The sequence below is a fragment of the Staurois parvus genome, unplaced genomic scaffold (assembly GCF_062004578.1).
Source record: "Staurois parvus isolate SC_StPar_1 unplaced genomic scaffold, SC_StPar_1.0 ptg000118l, whole genome shotgun sequence".
Taxonomy (NCBI): domain Eukaryota; kingdom Metazoa; phylum Chordata; class Amphibia; order Anura; family Ranidae; genus Staurois; species Staurois parvus.
In genome coordinates, this window is record NW_028317914.1 from 3,519,355 (window position 1) to 3,540,468 (window position 21,114).

At 40.4% G+C, this 21,114-nt stretch overlaps 1 protein-coding gene across 2 annotated transcripts in view; it reads right to left on the minus strand.

Annotated features, from left to right (window-relative positions):
• The window catches only part of MBOAT2 (membrane bound glycerophospholipid O-acyltransferase 2), a 358,785-nt gene that overhangs the window by 47,788 nt on the left and 289,883 nt on the right, over positions 1-21,114 (minus strand). For both annotated transcript variants that reach the window (XM_089672019.1, XM_089672020.1), the window contains exon 7: positions 14,142-14,325. In XM_089672019.1, coding sequence (XP_089528145.1) covers positions 14,142-14,325 — 184 coding nt within the window. The remainder of the gene's footprint in view (positions 1-14,141; positions 14,326-21,114) is intronic.

Here is a 21,114-nt window from a genome sequence, read left to right on the forward strand (position 1 = left end):
TTTTATAAGCACACATGCATGTGCAGACTAGTTTGCTAAGTTGAGCAGTCACACTACGTGATTCTCTGTAAAATACACAAGTGAGGACAGCAAAGCTGAGCACTGCATTTTAGAACTAGAAAAGATGTATATTTCCAGAGCCAAGAGTATGAATGTTTGTCACACCTAAATCTTTGAAGATCTGGTCTAAATCTTTGAAGAAATAACAGATTGCCCTCTGCATTTACAAGGCAGTAATAACAGGAAGGAGTATTTGGAACATAGGAACTGTTTTGGTATTCTTCTGATTTTTCATTAGTAAAGTGTTAAATATACAGTATATAAAAATTTTCATTCTGTTCAAATTAGGTCTCACTTCCTACGCTAATTACCCTGTCCTTTGCTAAATGCATGTTTCATGGTAGTTTGGTTTAAGGCTGCATTCATACTTAAGCATAGCAAATTTGAGTGTTTTTCGCACGTTCTAGCGTACGTTTGTGCATTTACATACGTTTTCCAGGCGTTTTTGAGGTTTGGATTTTTTTTATTGGCCAATAGAGAAAAATATCATCTGTTGCATTATTTGTTGCAAACCTTTTCAGCTTTTTTAGCTTTTCCATCAGCTTTTCTTTTTTTTCTTTTTTAACCATTATTATTTTTTGTTAAGGCTTAGGGGTTAGAGTTAAGGTTAAGTTTTGGGTTTGGGTTAGTGGTTAAGTGTAGGGTTAGAGGGTTAATATTTTATTTGTCTTCTTATTATTTATTTATTGTTAGGGTGTTAATAATTATAATAATGATAAATAAATGTAAACTAAATACACAAATAAATACAAATATTCATAAATAAATAAAATGAATAATATGTAGTTAATAAATAAATAATAATTAACCCCTAACCTTAACCCCTAACCCTTAAAACATTTTATAAATTAATCATAATTTAAAAAAAAAACCCTAACACAAAAAAAAAAAATATATTATTATTATTTTTATTATTATTAATAATAATTCAGAAGTAAACTTTTGGCATGGATTGCAGAAGTGAGTGATGGATATAGAGTATAAAGGCGAGGAATGGACATGAGGTACAGGGATGAGCAATGGACAAGGGATTTAAAGGTGAGTGTGAATGATGGGAGCAGAGTTGAGCTATAGATGAGGGGTGCAGCAGTGAGCCATGGATGAGGGGTGCAAAGGTGAGTCTTGGATGAGGGGTGCAGAGGTGGTAGATGAGCATTGCAGGGATAAGGAGTATAAGGGATGTTGGTTGTTGGGCACTCCCTGACAATTTTAAAAAAGCTCTTCTTTAAGGCATACTCAGACAATGTGTTAGCTCTGTTTTAGGTTCATATGAAAAAAAGCAGTTTTGTTTTATAAAAACCGATTGTGCTGAGATTTAAATGTGCCTCTAAGACTTTCACTTAAGGCACAGTGTATAAAGCATGTTTTGTGGGTACAATAACTGTGGCATACTTGGGCTGTGTACACAGCAAGTAGGCATGGGTCCTAGTTACCATACCCCTTTATGCTTCTCCTACGGATAGCAAAGTGTGGTCACACCCAATGTGCACCATGGTCTTTCACTGTCAGCACAGTATGGCCACAACATTTAGGGCCTGTTTATAACTAGTACCCTTTACTGCAGCTCACTAAAAATTGTGTTTATGTGAGTCACCATTCATTTTAAATGGCACCACAAACACACATAAGCAACTCACATGCATTGTGGTAAAAAAAAAATAAAAGCTACAGCAGTGTTTTTGTGCACTGGGTCCCTGCAAAATGAAACGGCCATGGTAACTTTGTAATAAAGCATATTGCTATGCATACATCATAGCCATGCAGTATGGTGTAAACTGGTCTTTAAAGGGAACCTGTATTTTACCTTATCAAAGTAAAGTATTGCTGGATGGCAGGCACTCTCCATGTTTTTTATTTACCATTCACTAGCTCTCCCGCCATTTCTTGCAGGCTAAGGACTTAAAGCGGAGTTCCACTCAACCTATCAAAAAATAAAAGTCAGCAGCTACAAAAACTGTAGCTGCTGACTTTTAAAAAACAGCCACTTACCTGTCCCTCGGTCCCGTGGTGTGTCTCCCGCAGCTCGTTTCACCAGCTGTCCTGTATTCCAGGAGGCCGGCATCTTCAGTGTGGGCACCCGGCTGTGATAGCTTGCGGCTTCTCAGCCAGGTACCCACTGCACATGCACGAGTAGTGCTGCGCTTCATGAATGGTCCTGTAGTCTTCTGGGACCTGTCACGTGTCCCAGAAGACTACAGAGAGGGAGGGAGGACACCTTCCGCTTCCGATCACCTAGCTGGAAGACTGGAAGTGGGAGCGGGTACCTATCAAATTCGGGTACCTGCTCTTCAAAGGTGCCAATCCTTAATGGGGAGCGGGGGAGCAGTCCTTAAAGCGGAACTTCCCCTTTTGGGTGGAGCTCTGCTTTAAGTGGACAATCGTCATGCCTGAGCGCTGTCTAAGGGAGTCCTTAACGTTGTGCAGCCAAGAAAATATGCATATATTTTTGGTAGTTCCAGAAGGCAAATGAAACATAAAAGTACTGGAGAGTGCCAGCTTTTCAGTGAAAATGTATGGGTAAGGTTCAAGTACCCCTCATCAGGTCTAGAAGTTTGTGTGTTTGAAGGACAATAAACATGAGCAGTGATCAGAAGTACACAAAGGTTCTAAGCGGGTTTCCAAGAATACAGGTTCATTGGTCACAAACAAAAACATTGAGCCATTTAAAAAGAACTTCTAGATTTGATTTACTTGGCACCAAATCCTGTACATACAGTATCTGCCACAAAGAACTTTAGCTATTCAATGTTCCATTAAACTTACTGTTTATAAAAAGAATAATAAAGAGATATTCAAGAGCATCTAACAGAGAAAAAGTACTGTATGCATATAATAACAGCAATTAAACATAAAGTGCTCTAGTTTTAAAAACACATAATCATGCATAAGTCTATCATCTATATTTTATTGCACAAGAGAGTTTTGAAGATAGTTTCTACTAAACAGAGAAATGAACTTGAAAGTGAGACAGCATGTAGCATTTTACATGTTGTGTCTTCAGTAAGAATTCGGTACAAAACCAGCAGTAATGGCTCTAAATGTACAGCCTCCAAGTCTCTATACAGCAGGATCTCTAAAATGTCTACAAGCAATATAATACCGCTGACTTATGGGCAATCTTCTCAACTCTCTGACTCATAAAATGTTGAAGTTTTATAATAAATTCTCCATATTCAGTCTAAATGGTTAACTCTTTCAGGGTTAGTGGTTGTGTACCTTATATGAACCAGAGCGATTTCTGTTTAGCTGCTTTTCTATTCATTTAGCAAAAACGTCAGCATACCTTGTATTGCAAGGTCTCTCTCTCTCTTTATATATATATATATATATATATATATATATATATATATATATACATATACACATACACTTACACATACACACACACACACACACACTGCAGGTTCTCTAGGGGTTTAACATACACAGGCCATGCTTGTAGGGATCTAACATTGTCCATGATGTTCTCATCCTCAGATGTTTTACCAGGAAAACCAACTTTTTCCAAAGATTTAATTGTAATATTTTCATCATATATTTATTTTAAATGAATGAATAGGCATACTTTTGTTATTACTATGTTTTCGTGCACAGCTGAGTTGTTTAACAGAAAAGTGGCAGCAGGTGCTCTGTACTGATGAGTTATAATTTGAATTATTTGGCTGCAGTAGGAGGCAGTTTGTTCGAAAAGGGCTGGAGAACGGTACAACAATGAGTGTCTGCAGGCAGTAGTGAAGCATGTTTGAGGATCCTTGCAAGTTTAGGGCTGCATTTCTGCAAATGGAGTTGGAGATTTGGTCAGGATCAATGGTGTCTTCAATTCTGAGAAGTAAAGGAAGATATACCATCAGGAAGACATGTGGTTGGCCCCAAATGTATTCTGGAGCAGGACAACGACCCCAAACATGGGGCCAATGTAATTAGGATCTATATTTAGTGTAAAGAACAAGGAGTCCTGGAAATGATGGTTTGGCTCCCACAGAGCCTCGATCCCAACATCATGGAGTTTATCTGGGATTACATAAATAGACCAAAGGATCTGAGGTAGCCTACATCCACAGGAACTGTGGTTAATTCTTCAAGATGTTTGGAACAACCTACCTGCCAAGTTCCTTCAAGTATACCTAGAAAAATTGATGTTGTTTTGAAGGCAAAGGGTGATCACACTAAATATTGATTTCAGTTGGATTTCTCTTCTGCTCTTTACTTGACATTTTTAATTGATAAAAATAAACTATTAACACATTAATTTCTGAAAGAATTTTTAATGTATAGCATTTTTTCACTCCTGCCTAAAACGTTTTCTATATATAGATTTTTTTATAATATATATACTGTATATATTGTATATACAGTATAGTATATTGCAAGGAGGGGGACAGGTTCCCCTAATGGGTTCCTCAGCACAAACAGACAGCTCTTCTATCAGCAGTCCGCCTTTGCACGCAGTAGGCTCCCACAGCTGACAGCCCTGGGCATCAGTCAGCAAAAGGCCAGTGGACAGCTTAGACTAATAATGAAGTCCAGAAATGTGCTAAACTTAGGAATGCAGGCGTTATCCCACCAAAAATTCTATAAAGACTCCAGGACCAAAAGAACTTATTAGTATTTTGAGAAAATAAAAAGTTTGTTTTCTCCACATCATCCATAAACCCTGCAACCCTCACAATGTGTATGTGAGAAAGCTAGGTTTCATATATTCACATAAATTAGTTTAATTGAAAACATCAGGAAGAGGCCTCATAGTCAGAGTTCCACTAAGAACATTACAATACTAAAACAATAAAAAATACTACCTAGTGGCAGAACCACTAATTACAGTATAATATACTGTATGAGATTGGCTGTTGCACCTATATCTGTATAAACAGCAATGCTAATACCCTCACTCAGCAACTTCTCAAATAAAGCACATGCATTTTCATAGTTCTGGGTCATCATTTGTAGATATTCTTAGGCTCACGACTGTTTTATGCACTGCACGACTCTTATTTGCTTTCCAGTCTCTTTCCTAGGGTTTACTTACACATCTGTAGAAAACTGACAAGTCAGCTTTTATATCTGGACGTGTAGTGGTTGCAATGTATGACATATATAAATCCCCACCTCCCCGCTGCTTGTCTGTGCTATCCATTGTTAGAGGTTATTCTTTCCCTTCCAATGTTAGGTAAGTTGTTTCCATTGGTGTGCTTACACCTCTGCATTTTGCTATGCCAGACTGTTTAAGGATTACATCAATTTTGTAACTTTGATTTAACAGGAAACTTCCATCTTCCTCATGCTGTATTTAAATACCTAGATAGGATACATTTCTAGGATCCTTAGTTTCACAGTACTTGTTGAGTGCAGTAATCATATTTCCATATCCTCTTTGTGAGCAATAAGCAAATTATTAACATACATTAGTAGATACTTCCACTTCCCATTTGTATATTTAGAGTATAGAGAGTATACTGTAGATATCAACTCTACTTCTTGTCAACCCTTCATCCAACAAAATTTAATTAATTTTTTAATTCCATGCTCTAACTGGTAGTCTATATAATGATCTATATACCCTACAAACAATATGTTCTTCCTAGCTATTACGTTATACCCTTCTGGTTGTGTCATTTACAGTTCCTCTTCAATGTTGCCAATGAGAAAAGCTATTATGGTGCCAAAATGTTTCACAATCATATTCTGTTGATCAGCTCTTGCAAGCAAGATTCTAAAAGTACTTTGTTTTTAAACTAAAGAAAAATGGCATCATAGTCTTACCTACAGTTTTTGAGTATCCCTTTGCAAACAATTTTGGTTTTTATCGATATGCAAATTAGCTAACAGTCATATCTGGTTTTAAAGAAGAATTCCGGGCAAAATTATTATTTTCCCATGCAGTGGGGCTGTGCCCGCACTGCATGGGTTAAATGCTCGTTTTTGTCTAGGGGCTCTGAAAGCAAAGATATACTTACCTAATTCTCCAATCCTCCGCGCACACTCCCAACTGCTCCTGCCTCCAACTACCAGTCTTGTAAATGGGCTGTTCCTGATGTCATCACGCCCATAGACCAGCTCCAGAAGGGAGGATGGCAGGAACAGTCCACCGCTGGTCATGGGGGAGCGTGGTTTTCTGGAGGATTGGAGGAATGGGTAAGTACAGCTTTTCCCTGAGCCCTTGGACAAAAGGAGCAATTAACACATGAAGTGTGGGCACCCAGTTGCATGTTTACTTTGTGCTAACTCTGAAGTTTGCATGCTTAGAACTAGTTAAGAGATGTCATCTCTTCATCTGGAATTTTAATCTACTTATGCTACTCAAAAACAGGTAGCTAATGCATTTCGTCACATAACACCGGCTCAGAGTGTAGCCATATATTACAAGCATCTACAGCCCTGGCCAAAAGTTTTGATAATGACACAAATATTAATTTTCACAAAGTCTACTGATTCAGTGTTTTTAGATCTGTTTGTCAGATGCTACTATGGTATACTGAAGTATAATTACGAACACTGCATAAGTGTCAAAGGCTTCTATTGACAATTACATTAAGTTTATGCAAAGAGTCAATATTTGCAGTGTTGACCCTTCTTTTTCAAGACCTCTGCAAATCGCCCTGGTGTGCTGTTAGTCAACTTCTGGGCCACATCCTGACTGATGGCAGCCCATTCTTGCATAATCAATGCTTGGAATTTGTCAGAATTTGTGTGTGTGTGTGTGTGTGTGTGTGGGGGGGGGGGGGATTGTTCACCTGCCTCTTGAGGATTGACCACAAGTTCTCAATGGGATTAAGGTCTGGGGAGTTGAGGTTTTGTTCCCCAAGCCACTTTGTTATTGCTTTTTCCATATGGCAAGGTGCTCCATCATGTTGGAAAAGGCATTATTAATCACCAAACTATTATTGGGTGGGTGGGAGAAGTTTCTCTAGGAGGATGTCTTTGGACCATTCTTTATTCATGGCTGTGTTTTTAGGCAAAATTGTGAGTGAGCCCTCTCCCTTGGCTGGGTAACAACCCCACAAATGAATGGTCTCAGGATGCTTTACTGTTGGCATGACACAGGACTGATGGTAACGCTCACCCTTTCTTTTCTGGATAAGGTTTTTTCCGGATGCCCCAAACAATTGGAAGAGGGGATTCATCAGAGAAAATGACTTTACCCCAGTGCTCAGCAGTCCAATTCCAGTACCTTTTTCAGAATATCAGTATGTCCCTGATGTTTGGAGAGAATGTGGCTTCTTTGCTGCCCTTCTTGACACCAGGCCATCCTCCAAAAGTCTTTGCCTCACTGTGCGTGCAGATGCACTCACACCCGCCTGCTGCCATTGCTGAGCAAGCTCTGCACAGGTGGTGCCCCGATCCCACAGCTGAATTAACTGTAGGAGATGGTTCTGGTGCTTGCTGGACTTTTTTGGGTGCCCTGTAGCCTTCTTAACAACAAGTGGCAACAAGAGCATCACTGACAAGATGTCAGCTGCTCCTTTTGTGGCAGGCTGAAAAGCAGTGGAAATGTTTTTTGGGATTAAGTTAATTTTCATGGCAAACAGGGACTTTGCAATTAATTGCAATTTATCTGATCACTCTTCATAACATTCTGGAGTATATGCAAATTGCCATCATAAAAACTGAGGCAGCAGACTTTGTGACAATTAATATTCGTGTCATTCTCAAAACTTTTGGCCAGGGCTGTAGCTGGAATGCTCTCATTGGATCTCACTGATTTTCTGACTGAGGTTGTAGGCAGTTCAACCTCTTCTATTGCAGCAGATAAGTCACTAATGCCAGTTTCAGTTTTGTTGATGTCCTGTTCCTTCTCCTGCAGCCTTGGCGGGCGTCTTGCTTGGGTTGTTGTTTAGGTGGTGCTGTCTGTGATACTTCATGAGGCTTTTGACAAAAGGTGTTTCATTAATAATTACACTGCTGCTGATTGCTATCTTATTGGTGTCTAGATACAGAATTCTGTAACTCTTTTGAGACTCACTGTAGACAAAAAGTATACCTTCCTTAGTACAAGGCTTCCATTTTGTATGTGTTTCTTTAGGAACATGTACATATGCTTTGCTTCTAAAAATTTTGATGTGCTTCAGGTCAGGCTTCTTTTCATTCCACAGCTCATGTGGAGTTTTCTTGGTTGCTTTTCCAGGTAAGGAATTAATTCTCTCTGCAACACTGTTTTATGCTGGATTGTATAGTACAGTCGTCTGGAATATAATTTCATGCTTCTTTGGAACAGTTTATGGTCTGTTCAGAATAATTTAGGTATTTTGACAAATGTGTTGCTTACGTGGCCAAGATTATCTGACACTTAATCTTTGCTTTATAACAGGTAGAGCACAGTATAGCTTGAGTAGTCATCAATGAATGTGAGAAAATACCTTTTAGTTCCTGAAGTCCAAGCTTTCAAAGGACTACACAGATTTCAGTGAATTAAGCCCAAAGGCTATTGGGCTCTGTTGTTGCTACTTTTGGGGAAAATTGCTAAATTTCATTATTTGACTAATTGATTAACAAACTGTCCATAGATGTATGTTACTGATGTAAGGGGGAAAGAATACACTAAGGTAAGGGGAAACACTGATATAAAGGCTTCCCCCTTTATCAGTAACTCTCCCTTACCTTAATGTATTCACTCTGTGGAAGGTGATCTCTTCCCGGCATTCCCCCTTACATCAGACTCTGCAGAATTCCCCCTTACAGTGCATGGGGGAACTCCATGCACCCTGTTGTAAAGGGAAACTCTGTGGAGTCTGATGTTAAGGGGAGCTCTGTGAACTCTTTTGTAAGGCGGGGGGGGGGGGGCTGTGGTGACCAGAGCCCCCTTACATCAGAGTCAACACAGTTCCCCTTTGCACTGTATAGGGTAACCTTACAGACTCTGATGTAAGGGGGGATGTGCTGGGTTACATTAACCTGACCTTCATGTAAATGGAGAAATATGTTTTTTACCTTTTGTTATACCTTAACCAGTTCTCGACCGCGCTATAGCCGAAGGATGGCTACAGCATGGTTGTGTAGTTCTGGGACGACGTCCATGGACGTCATTCCAGAACATGCCCCCCTGTGCGCCCCCAGCGGCACGCATCTGGCGCCGCTGTTGATCGTTGTGTCCTACGGACACAGCTGATCACATGATACAGTAAACGGCCAATCACAGCGGCCTTTTACCACGTGATCAGCTGTGTTCAATAACACAGTAGATCACCGGGTAAATACAGTTGCCGGTTATTGGCTGCACTTTCCTCACGTTGTCATAGCGTGAGGAAAGTATTGCCGAGAGCCGGCAATTGTCATGCAAGGGATCGGCACTGATCATCAGGGCACTGATGATCAGTGCCACCCACCTGCGCCCAGCATGCCACCCACCTGTGCCCAGCAGTGCCGCCCATCATTGGTGCCCATCAGTACCACCCATCAGTGCAGCATCATCAGTGCCAGCTCATCAGCGCCGCCTATCAATGCCACCTATCAGTGCCACCTCATCAGTGCCCATCAGTACTGCCTATCAGTGCTCCCTATCAGTGCAGCCTCATCAACGTACATCAGTGATGGAGAAAAATTACCCGTTTACAAAATTTTATAATAGAAACAAAGAAAAACTTTTTTTTTTTTGCTCTTTTTTTGTTTATAGCGCAAAAAATAAAACACCCAGTGGTACTTAAATACCACCAAAAGAAAGCTCTATTTGTGTGAAAAAAAACTATAAAAATTTCATATGGGTACAATGTTGTTTGACAGCGCAATTGTCATTGAAAGTGCAACAGCACTGAAAGTTGAATATTGCCCTGGGCAGGAAGGGGGTATAAGTGCCCAGTAGGCAAGTGGTTAAACAAATTGCTAATAGCACTAGCTACATGTGTGTAGCTTAAATATTGATATTTTTGAAGTGTCAGTAAAAAATGGGGAGCAGTCAGTAAGTTTCATGAGTTTTGTCAGTGAAAAAAATTAATGGTGCTGTCAGTAAATTTTTGGCATCCTTTCAGTAAATTTCACTTCGGGAGGTTGGCAACACTGGCGTCTTTATAGTTTAACCTCCTTAGCGGTCTGATTATGTCCATATTTCTGTGCTCAAAGCGGTACATTTTTTTGCATGGAAATATGTATTTTTTTTATTGTAGGCCTGTAATTTTTAGGGATAACTCACTGAAATCTGTCCGAACAAGAGTCTAGTAAACATCCCGGGTGTGTTAAAATTTGAAACACGAAATCATAAATTATAATATAATAAATAATCATAAAAAATAATAATATAATAATAATAAATTTAATTCAATAATATAATCAAACCAAAAACACTGAAATTTGAAATATAGCACCAAGTTCGCACATCACTGAGCAAAGTCGCAAAATCGTTTTCAGTGTCTGATGATGAATTTCCCCACGAATCATTATTACTCAATTCTGCAAGTGGTTCTGATTTACTATCGCTGTTCTCTAGCTGGTCTAAAACCGCCTTTGACCTAAAGGGACGCTTTTTGGACACCATGGACGTTTCTCAGTTTCCAGGCAAAAAGAACAGTAATAATGCAGGCAGGGCACAGGACAAAGCACTCGGGACAAAATGTATGTGAAATGCTTTGATACAGTAATGTTTTATTATGTGATTTTAGTGTATTTAGTGAATGTCACTTTTTCACGTTTAAATTTCCCGCCATTCTGTCCCCGTACGTCCTAACGTCGCAGGGAACGGAACTCAGAAGACAGAAGCCGGCATCGGCCGGAGGACATTGCTGGGGACACTGCAGGAGGGACATCGCGGGAGCGAAGGACAAGATAGGTGAACAAGAGATCCCGGAGCAACGCTGCAGGGTATTCCTGAGTGTAGCTCGGGGTTACCGCTTGTGGTGCTGAAACTTTACCCCGAGCTACACTCGGGAATACCTCCAGGGAGGTTAAGGATTCCTGTGTCCAAGATTACAGAAGTGAATACAGTTCAAATGTTTTTCCTCTTAGACAGTGTTAACTACTTCACTGCTACTCAGATAATAATACCAACTTTTTTTCCAAACTGACAAGTGGCATTTTTTCCTCCCACTGATCAGCAAGACCAGGCATTTTTTACTTCCATTGATCCCAGGGCCTATACTTTCTTCTCAAAGGCCTCCAGGCCATCCTCTTTCCTCCTGGCCACTACAGGTCTGTTTATCACACAACTGACAGTGGGGAATTTTTTCCTCCCACTGACCAGCAATTTAAAGGGTATTACACAGTCCTGACACCTGAACAATATGTTGTGTATTACACAGTCCTGACACCTGAACAATATGTTGTGTATTACACAGTCCTGACACATGAACACTGTGTTGTGTATTACACAGTCCTGACACCTGAACAATATGTTGTGTATTACACAGTCCTAAAACCTTAACACTATGTTGTGTATTACACAGTCCTGACACCTGAACACTATGTTGTGTATTACACAGTCCTAAAACCTTAACACTATGTTGTGTATTACACAGTCCTGACACCTGAACACTATGTTGTGTATTACACAGTCCTGACACATGAACACTATGTTGTGTATTACACAGTCCTGACACATGAACACTATGTTGTGTATTACACAGTCCTGACACATGAACACTATGTTGTGTATTACACAGTCCTGACACATGAACACTATGTTGTGTATTACACAGTCCTGACACATGAACACTATGTTGTGTATTACACAGTCCTGACACATGAACACTATGTTGTGTATTACACAGTCCTAAAACCTTAACACTATGTTGTGTATTACACAGTCCTGACACATGAACACTATGTTGTGTATTACACAGTCCTGACACCTGAACACTATGTTGTGTATTACACAGTCCTGACACATGAACACTATGTTGTGTATTACACAGTCCTGACACATGAACACTATGTTGTGTATTACACAGTCCTGACACATGAACACTATGTTGTGTATTACACAGTCCTAAAACCTTAACACTATGTTGTGTATTACACAGTCCTGACACATGAACACTATGTTGTGTATTACACAGTCCTGACACCTGAACAATATGTTGTGTATTACACAGTCCTGACACCTGAACACTATGTTGTGTATTACACAGTCCTGACACATGAACACTATGTTGTGTATTACACAGTCCTGACACCTGAACAATATGTTGTGTATTACACAGTCCTGACACATGAACACTATGTTGTGTATTACACAGTCCTGACACATGAACACTATGTTGTGTATTACACAGTCCTGACACCTGAACAATATGTTGTGTATTACACAGTCCTGACACCTGAACAATATGTTGTGTATTACACAGTCCTGACACATGAACACTGTGTTGTGTATTACACAGTCCTGACACCTGAACAATATGTTGTGTATTACACAGTCCTAAAACCTTAACACTATGCTGTGTATTACACAGTCCTGACACCTGAACACTATGTTGTGTATTACACAGTCCTGACACATGAACACTATGTTGTGTATTACACAGTCCTGACACATGAACACTATGTTGTGTATTACACAGTCCTGACACATGAACACTATGTTGTGTATTACACAGTCCTGACACATGAACACTATGTTGTGTATTACACAGTCCTGACACATGAACACTATGTTGTGTATTACACAGTCCTGACACATGAACACTATGTTGTGTATTACACAGTCCTGACACATGAACACTATGTTGTGTATTACACAGTCCTGACACCTGAACACTATGTTGTGTATTACACAGTCCTGACGCATGAACACTATGTTGTGTATTGCATAGTCCTGACGCATGAACACTATGTTGTGTATTGCATAGTCCTGATGCATGAACACTATGTTGTGTATTACACAGTCCTGACACATGAACACTATGTTGTGTATTACACAGTCCTGACACATGAACACTATGTTGTGTATTACACAGTCCTGACACATGAACACTATGTTGTGTATTGCATAGTCCTGACCAAAGTGTTTATTTTCTCAACAGTTGATTGCCCATTTACGTGGAAATTAGCTCTGTGTATATATTTTTTTTATCCTTTAAATTTAAGTTAGACTCTTACTGTATACAAGTACTGCAGACTGTGACAGTGTGTACAAGAACTGTAGACTGCACAGGGTTTACAATATGTAGGCTTAGACTCTTTAGACCACACCCAGTATTTAGTGCAATCTAACCACACCCACTTTCAGAGCAGCTCCCGGATTTCCCCACGTGCATTTTTTTTTTACCCCAAGGTGTGCCTCTTTAATAAGATCTAAAATTTAAAGGTTTGTGCTCACTAAAGTCGGCCATGAATGGATCAAATCTCGGACAGTTCAGCATGGACCAGACGAGGTTTCATATGTCTATGGGCAGGCTGATTGTACCCAAGTTGATCCATCAGGTAAACCAGCCTGTCGGATTTTAAGCATGGAATCAATGCCCGGGGCTATAGCCGCTAGCAAAAATCATTGTGTTCTCCCCACAAGAACAGCTCCCCATCGGGAGGACAACACTGACTGTGTTGATTTTCTTTCATTCAACCACAGACAAGAAAATTGCATAATCTATGGCTTTCTTTAGTAAGGCAAGGCATATTTTGAAAATCTGACACCTTCCTAATGACCCTGCTGGTGGAGGCAGAATAACAAATTACTATGTAGAAATGCTACCTCTAGAGCCTAAAAGACATGTACAAATAATATCATAAAGGGCTAGTTCACACAAGAATGTGGTGCAGGAAAGGCGTATGCCATGCACTGTATTTAAAATGCACTGCATTTGCCATCTACTACAGGTGCCAATATATTGGTGATGGCACTCCAAATCCAGATTGCAAACGCAGTATGTTTGTGGGTGCCAGATCACATGTTACCTAAGTACCATACAATTTGGAGTGATGCATTTTTTTAAAGTAGTGCATGCACTACTTTTTGTGTGTTCCAGCAAAAATCAGTGGTGTGAACCGACCCTTCCACACAGAATTGCAATCCAAGCTGAATTGTCAATTTTACATGGGGTTAGTCTTTAAACCACAGAAGATAGTAAGTATACAGGTTTCTGTTATGTTTTATAACTATAAGAGCAATCCACACAATTCAAGCAAGGGCACAGCAAGTAGAAAAGCAAGGTGACACTCACATTAGGAGATGGCTCTTTCTGTTCATATTTTATGTCTTCTTTCCCATTGACCTCCGCCTCTTTCACATGATATGATGTGCCTTCGATGAAATTAGTATAGTCTTTATAAGAGCATAATGGGCCTGCCAGGATGCCCAGGAAATTACAGCAGTAACTTAAATACTCCAGTAGACTTGGCATGTGTCTGTAATTTAAACATAAGCAGCGGGTGAGATGTCACTTCCTCGGAATAAAATCAAAACAAAGAAAAATGCATAATGGGCATTAAAAGCATTATTGTAGTTATAAAAGTTCTGGTCACAGGGAGTGACAGCCAAAAGGTCTGACTTATATCAACTGGAATGTAAAGTATCTCTGTTATCCACCGGAACCAGACTCAGGGTGTTATCTTTCCAGTGTTGACAGAAAATAACAAAAGGCATTTCACTAATTGCAAATGGCAATATAGTACTAAGGGCAGCATGCTGGGAGTGATATGACCTACATGCAGGCAATAAGGAGCTTACATGGTCTGCACAGACTGGGGTCTAGGAAAACCCAGCTAGCATACAGGTAGTCCTCAGCAGATTGATTCCACATCCAACCGTAACTACATAGTTCCAGTGCTGATGTCTCTTGGCAGAGCCAGTGGCAATGAAGCAGCTAAGTAACCACTGATACAAAGTATCTATTTAGCTGATCTTACTGACAAACAATGTAAGCAGGCACTTATCTAATGACCACCATTGAAAGGGGGCACTTATCTATGTACCAACAATATAAAGAGATACTTCTATGTTGGCCATCAGTGTGAGGAGCACTTTAACTGACCACCAATGTAAGAGTATCTTTCTCCACTGGACACGAATGTAATGGAGCACAACACAAACCATCAATGTAAGGAGGCATATCTCCACACACCATGAATATAAAAGGGACACTTCTCTACTGACCACTGACATAAGGGGGCAATTCTTCAATGACCACCAATATATTTTAAGGGGCACTTCCCTTCTAACCATCAATGTGAAGGGGGCACTTCTCCACTAACCACTAATAAAAGATGGCATATCTCCACAGGCCATCAATATAAGGGGGCACTTCTCTGCTGAACACTAATATAAGGGGGCTAGTCTCCATTGACCACCAATATAAAAGGGACAATTCACTCCTGGCCACCAAGGGAAACAGGGCACTTCTCCACTGACCATCAATGTAAAGGAGCACTTATTTGCTAACCAACAATTTAAGATGGCACTACAGGACAGTGACTACGCTACACAACGCAGACAGACATACTTCAGTCCTGACCCCTGCAGCCTGTAATCTGCGCTGTTCATTACATCTTTGATATTATTAAGAGAAAACAATTCACATTAAGAAACAAATGGTAAGAAGTTCATGAAATTTATCACCAGCATTACACAAAGCAATAAAATAGGTTATCAACTATCCTTGAGAATTCAGAAGCACAACAATGACCAGAGTCAAGGGTACCAAGATAAAGAGACAATCCCTTTCACGTGTCATAGTGATACAATTTCAAAAGGAATGTGTAGCCAGGGGCTACTAAATAATGGAGAGGAAAGGACATCTTTAGAATGCATAACAGACTGAGTGTTTGTCTCCTAATGTTCAAGCATGCAAATGACATTTCCAGCCTCTAGAGGGAGACCACCTTTCCTGATTTGCAGCAAAGAGTCTTGGGACTTGTAGTTTAACAGCTAACATCCACTGAGGAGTCAAGCCTGTTTTGGACTACAAATCCCAACGTTCTGGAGCTACAGAGGATTCTTGGAGAGTCTATAAATTTGAAGGACACTGGCGGGCTCGCTCTCTTGGCCTAGGGACACAGCAGAGGACAGTTACGAGCCATTGTCCTGCTTACAGCTGCAAGGAGGTTTAGCGATCCAGCCTCACACAAGCAGCAGTCCACAGATCGATTTGCACCAGAGGTTCAGCGACACCGCACATCACATTGCCATACCGCCAGCTACAAAGCTGCCTTTAGCAGCCGGAGGCAAAGAGACATCTACATTGTTCTCCATTCATGTCTCCACACCAACGCTACCACAGTCTACTGTGTACTCGCCACTCTAACCAACTGCTGATCCAAAGCATGCTCATTCCACCTTCTTGAACTGGAGTCCTGTCTTCAACCTGTTCTTTTTCATACATGGACACTGCTAGCAGACATCTTTATCCCCTTCTCCCCCCTCCCCCCAGTTAAGGAGGTCTTTCTATCTTGCCCTCACTGTATGCAGATATATTCCAAGTGTTAAAGGGCTCTGTACAATTGCCAGGAGAAGATACAGCCTCAAATATGAACTGACCTTTCCCATACAGATACAGTTGTGCTAAAGTTTACATACCCTGGCAGAAATTGTGAAACTTTGGCATTGATATTGAAAATATGACTGATCATGCCTAAAAATGCTCTTTTATTGAAGGATGATGATCATATGAAGCCAATTGTTATCAAATAGTTGTTTGGCTCCTCTTTAAATCATAACCCTTTGGCGCTATATAAATACTGTATAATAATAATAATAATAATGATAACAGAAATCACCCAAATGGCCATGATCAAAGGTTTCCATCCCCTGGAATGTTTGGCCTTGGTACAGACACACAAGGTGACACACACGGGTTAAAATGCCAACTAGAGGTTAATGTCCCACATCTGTGGCTTTTTAAATTGCAATTAGTGTCAATGTATAAATAGTCAATGAGTTTGTTAGCTCTTACGTGGAAGCACTGACTAGGCTAGATACTGAGCCATGGGGATCAGAAAATAACTGTCAAAAGTCCTGCGTAACAAGGTAATGGAACTTTATAAAGATGGAAAAGGACATAAAAAGATGTCCAAAGCCTTGAATATGTCAATCAATACTGTTAAATTACCTATTAAGAAGTGGAAAGTTCGGGGATCTCTTGATACCACGCCAAGGTCAGGTAGACCAAGAAAGATTGCAGCCATAACTGACAGAAGAATTGTCTGGGATTCAAAGAAAAAGGTACAACTGTATCTATCACCCATCCAGGATTGCCTATCCTCTACCCGAAGAGGACAACTACCTTTCTTCCCAATACTGCACAGGTGGCTGTGCTGAGCCTGACTGCATTGGTGGCAGGCCTCCCTTCCATGGCCAGTGCTGCACCTCTAGAAGGCACTGCTATAATCCATACTGCTTCACCCAGTTGTTCATTATTACCTGTTTTAATCTGCCTATTCATTGTCACCTGTGATAACTCTACTTACTTTCTAACATCATCTAACTGTATTACTGCAAGCCAAATGTTTCTATATTGACCTGAACTGCTTTGCAGTACTCAATACAGCAGTGTGAAATGGAATCCATGTTCACTGCCTTTAATTTGTGCTGGGTACTGTTGTGACGAGGTTACTGAACAGTGTTTGCCAAATTTATATCTGAACCTTGAGTGTCAGAAGGGTCGAGCTGTTTGCCAGGTCAGGGCAGTTCCAGAGGATGAGCATCACTCAGCGGCCCTTATGGGGGTAGCGCTACAACTGTATAGGTGGAAGATAAAGGAAATAAAGACTGAGGTTTTGCTTGTAGTGGCCAGATGTCAACATACATATGCCAAAATACTTTAGAGAACTGACAGCTGGATTTTGATTGCTTGCTGAGGGCTACACAGACACTTTGTATCTTCCAGTGTACAGTGACCATGAAAACAGTTTTGATATTGCTAACAAAAAAAAACAATTCACATTTAGAAAATGAAATCGTAAAAATCTCATAATATTTAACCACCACCATTACACAAGAAATAAAACAGGTTATCAACTGGCCCTGTATATACAGAAACATGACAATGACTAGAGTCTTGAGTGCCAAGATAAAGAGACAATCTCTAGTTTCATAAAAATTTCATGTGTTATTGTGGTACAATTTAATGTAATGGATTTTTTTTTATAAAATGTTTAACTGTAAAGTAAATATTTTATACAAATAATTAAATATATCAAACACATTTTGTTAAATGTATACAATATTTATTTCTAAAATAAACCTTAAACAAATTTAAACTTGAAAAAGTTACTAAAATATGGAAGTAAAAACTGACCAAAAAGCACTTGTCCTTTACGGTAAATTTACTGGGAAACCAGAATTTTATCACATAACTATAGCTGTAGAAACTGTGCAATTACAAAGATCTGCGGTAGTAGTGGGCAGCACAATCAAAAAAGCCTGGAGGGCACATAATTGAAATCTGGCATGGTAGCAATGTAAGAAGACATCTGTCACATCTGTTCCCCTAGGCTCCCCTAAGCAGTTTACTTTGCACTCATTAGGTATAAAATATATGGCAACTGCCTGACAGGTCCTCTCAACTCAGCTCTCAGGAAAAATACTGAAAGCTGTCATCTACCTCTGGAAAACTAAAGCTTTTTACTTTTGAAAAGAACAGGGAGGGTTGGAATCTCTGTCAGATTCATAATGCTGTCTTTATCCATTGTACAGGATACCAGAGATGGGTCCTGGATGGCAACTTCATTTGGGTTGTGGTCTCTTTAAAAGGGGGTAGCTTGAAGGAAATGTTGAGAATTCAAGGGTTCTCACTTATACAGGGTGGGGCAGTCTGTCTGGAGAAGATGAATTTTCAGTACTCTCTGAATTGCTACATCCTTATTAGGGGCCTAGAATTTCAGGGGATTGAAGAGTTTTGGGAGGAAAGAACCTCCAAAACCTGACTATAGGGACTTTGGTCCTGAAGGAGTTAACCGGGGTGCATTAGAGTTCAGAAAAAGGAAGAGAACAGTCAGCACCTGCCTGAGATGGAGGGAGCAGGACACACCTGAGTGAGCAGGGTGGTCTAGCTTGGGACTGAGCCAAGGTGGTTGAACTGTGAAAGCCTCCTCTGTGGAACCTTTAGATCAGATGGGAAACCTGGGAACCTAAACCCCAGTGTGGGACTGGTACACTGGTGGTAAGCCATTCTTGTTTTCCATTTGTACCAGAATGATTGACTATTCTGTGTTCATTTGCTGAAGAAAGCGGTTTTGTTTTCTGTACTGATTGCAAGTTCCATAAAGAGTTTCACTTTTACAAGCGGTCGGCGGTAATCCTGAGCTTTTATATTACACCATGTTGAAGCAATTTCCCTCCACTTCCTGTTGTGTCAGCAGTTCAGGAAGCAAGCAGTAGCTCTTTAACAGGAACACAGACAGCAGAAAAAAAATTTTATTAGTAATATGAGAAAGAGTTGGAAACTCTGTCAGGTTTTTGTACAGTCTGAGGTTCTGCTAAGGAGTGTGCCTTAGCAGAACTGGTATACATTCCCCCAACTTGGACAAAGACTGCAATAAAAACATAGCAAATGTCTTAGTACTTCACCACGTTAGAAGAAACATGACTGGTATTCTTCTTTAACTTTTGCTGTCCAGGGCACATTTTTATATTTTTTCCCACAAGTCAAAATCAGCATTTTTTGCTAGAAAATTACTTAACCCCCCCCAGACATTTTACATTGTATATTTTCTGAAACCAGAGGCCATGAGAATTGTATATTTTCTGAAAGCAGAAGACATAATAATATAATGATGGTTGTTGGAATTTTTTTATGTCACAGGATATTTGCGCAGCCATTTATCAAACACAAATGTTCAGTAAAAAATCAAAAATTAATTTTGGCGCAGATGAACACAATATAATACTCATTATTTATTTATTTATCGAGTTTATATAGCGCCAAAGGGTTTGCTCAGCGCTGTACAATAGAGGGGGGACAATACATGAAACAGAACAGTAACATCAAACAGCACACGAGGGGTTAGAGGGCCCTACTCTTTCGAGCGTACAATCTAGGAGGGAGGGGGTAGAGGCACAGGAGGAAACGGCTGTGGGGGATGGAGTGGTAGGAGGCGGGAAGGGCAGCGGCTGTTAGGTGAGGGTGGGGTAGGCTTCCCTGAAGAGGTGGGTTTTCAGGGAGCGCCTGAAGGTGAGGAGGGAAGGAGACAGTCTGATGGATTGGGGTAGTGAGTTCCAGAGGATGGGGGAGGACCTGGAGAAGTCTTGCAGTCGTGCGTGGGAGGAGGAGACCAGGGAGCAAGATAGAAGGAGGTCCTGTGAAGAGCGAAGGGTACGGGTAGGGTGGTACCTGGGAATCAGGTTTTGATTGAAAAATCAAAAATTAATTTTGGCGCAGATGAACACAATATAATACTCATTAAAACAAAAAAACAAACAACCTGTGCACAGCTATGTCAACAGTAATTCACACTGCCCCATGGAAAAACCTGCTGTAGGGTGGCATAATCAACACGCAGTCATTTATACTGCATGCATAAAAATGCATAAAAAGTGGGGAGTGGGGTCCAGTGTTAGGTCGCCTTACAGATTTTCTGTAAAGGTGAAAAAACACTTTAAGTACATAGATGAGAAGTGGCTTAGCTGCCAATAGGATTTGTAATTTTGTCAATCCAGTTCTAATATTTACACAACTCTGCCATTCTACTACAGCTTTACTTCCACTTACAGGTCTTCTACTTACCCCCCCAATGCTCACAATCCTTGCCTGGAAGTTGTTTTACCTTCTATAGAATTTATATTTCTGACCACCCAGTTCTAAAATTAACTCTGCCACACAGTAGGGGAAGTGACCTGTTTTTTTTTCAGTGAAGCAGTTCAGTAACACTTGCAGGTCTTCCCCCTAGACTCTGCTTTCTACTAATATCAGCATGCTCCTTGCTGTAAGGGAATTCCATTATGACAACTGATGCAAAGCTATGTGCATAGAATCACTCATAGAAATCAGCATAGGCACATCGCGAATAGAAATGAGCATAGGCTCGCACATGCACGCAGGAATGCCCAGAGTTTCTGGCTCCAGAAGGGCTATTTAAGGGATGCTTTTACTCACTGTCAGTGCTGACTGATCTTCAGCTTTTCCTGCGCCCTGAGTGTATTGTGTATCTGATTTCCGTTGATGACCCAGATTGCTATTGACCTGATCCAAGATTCTGTCT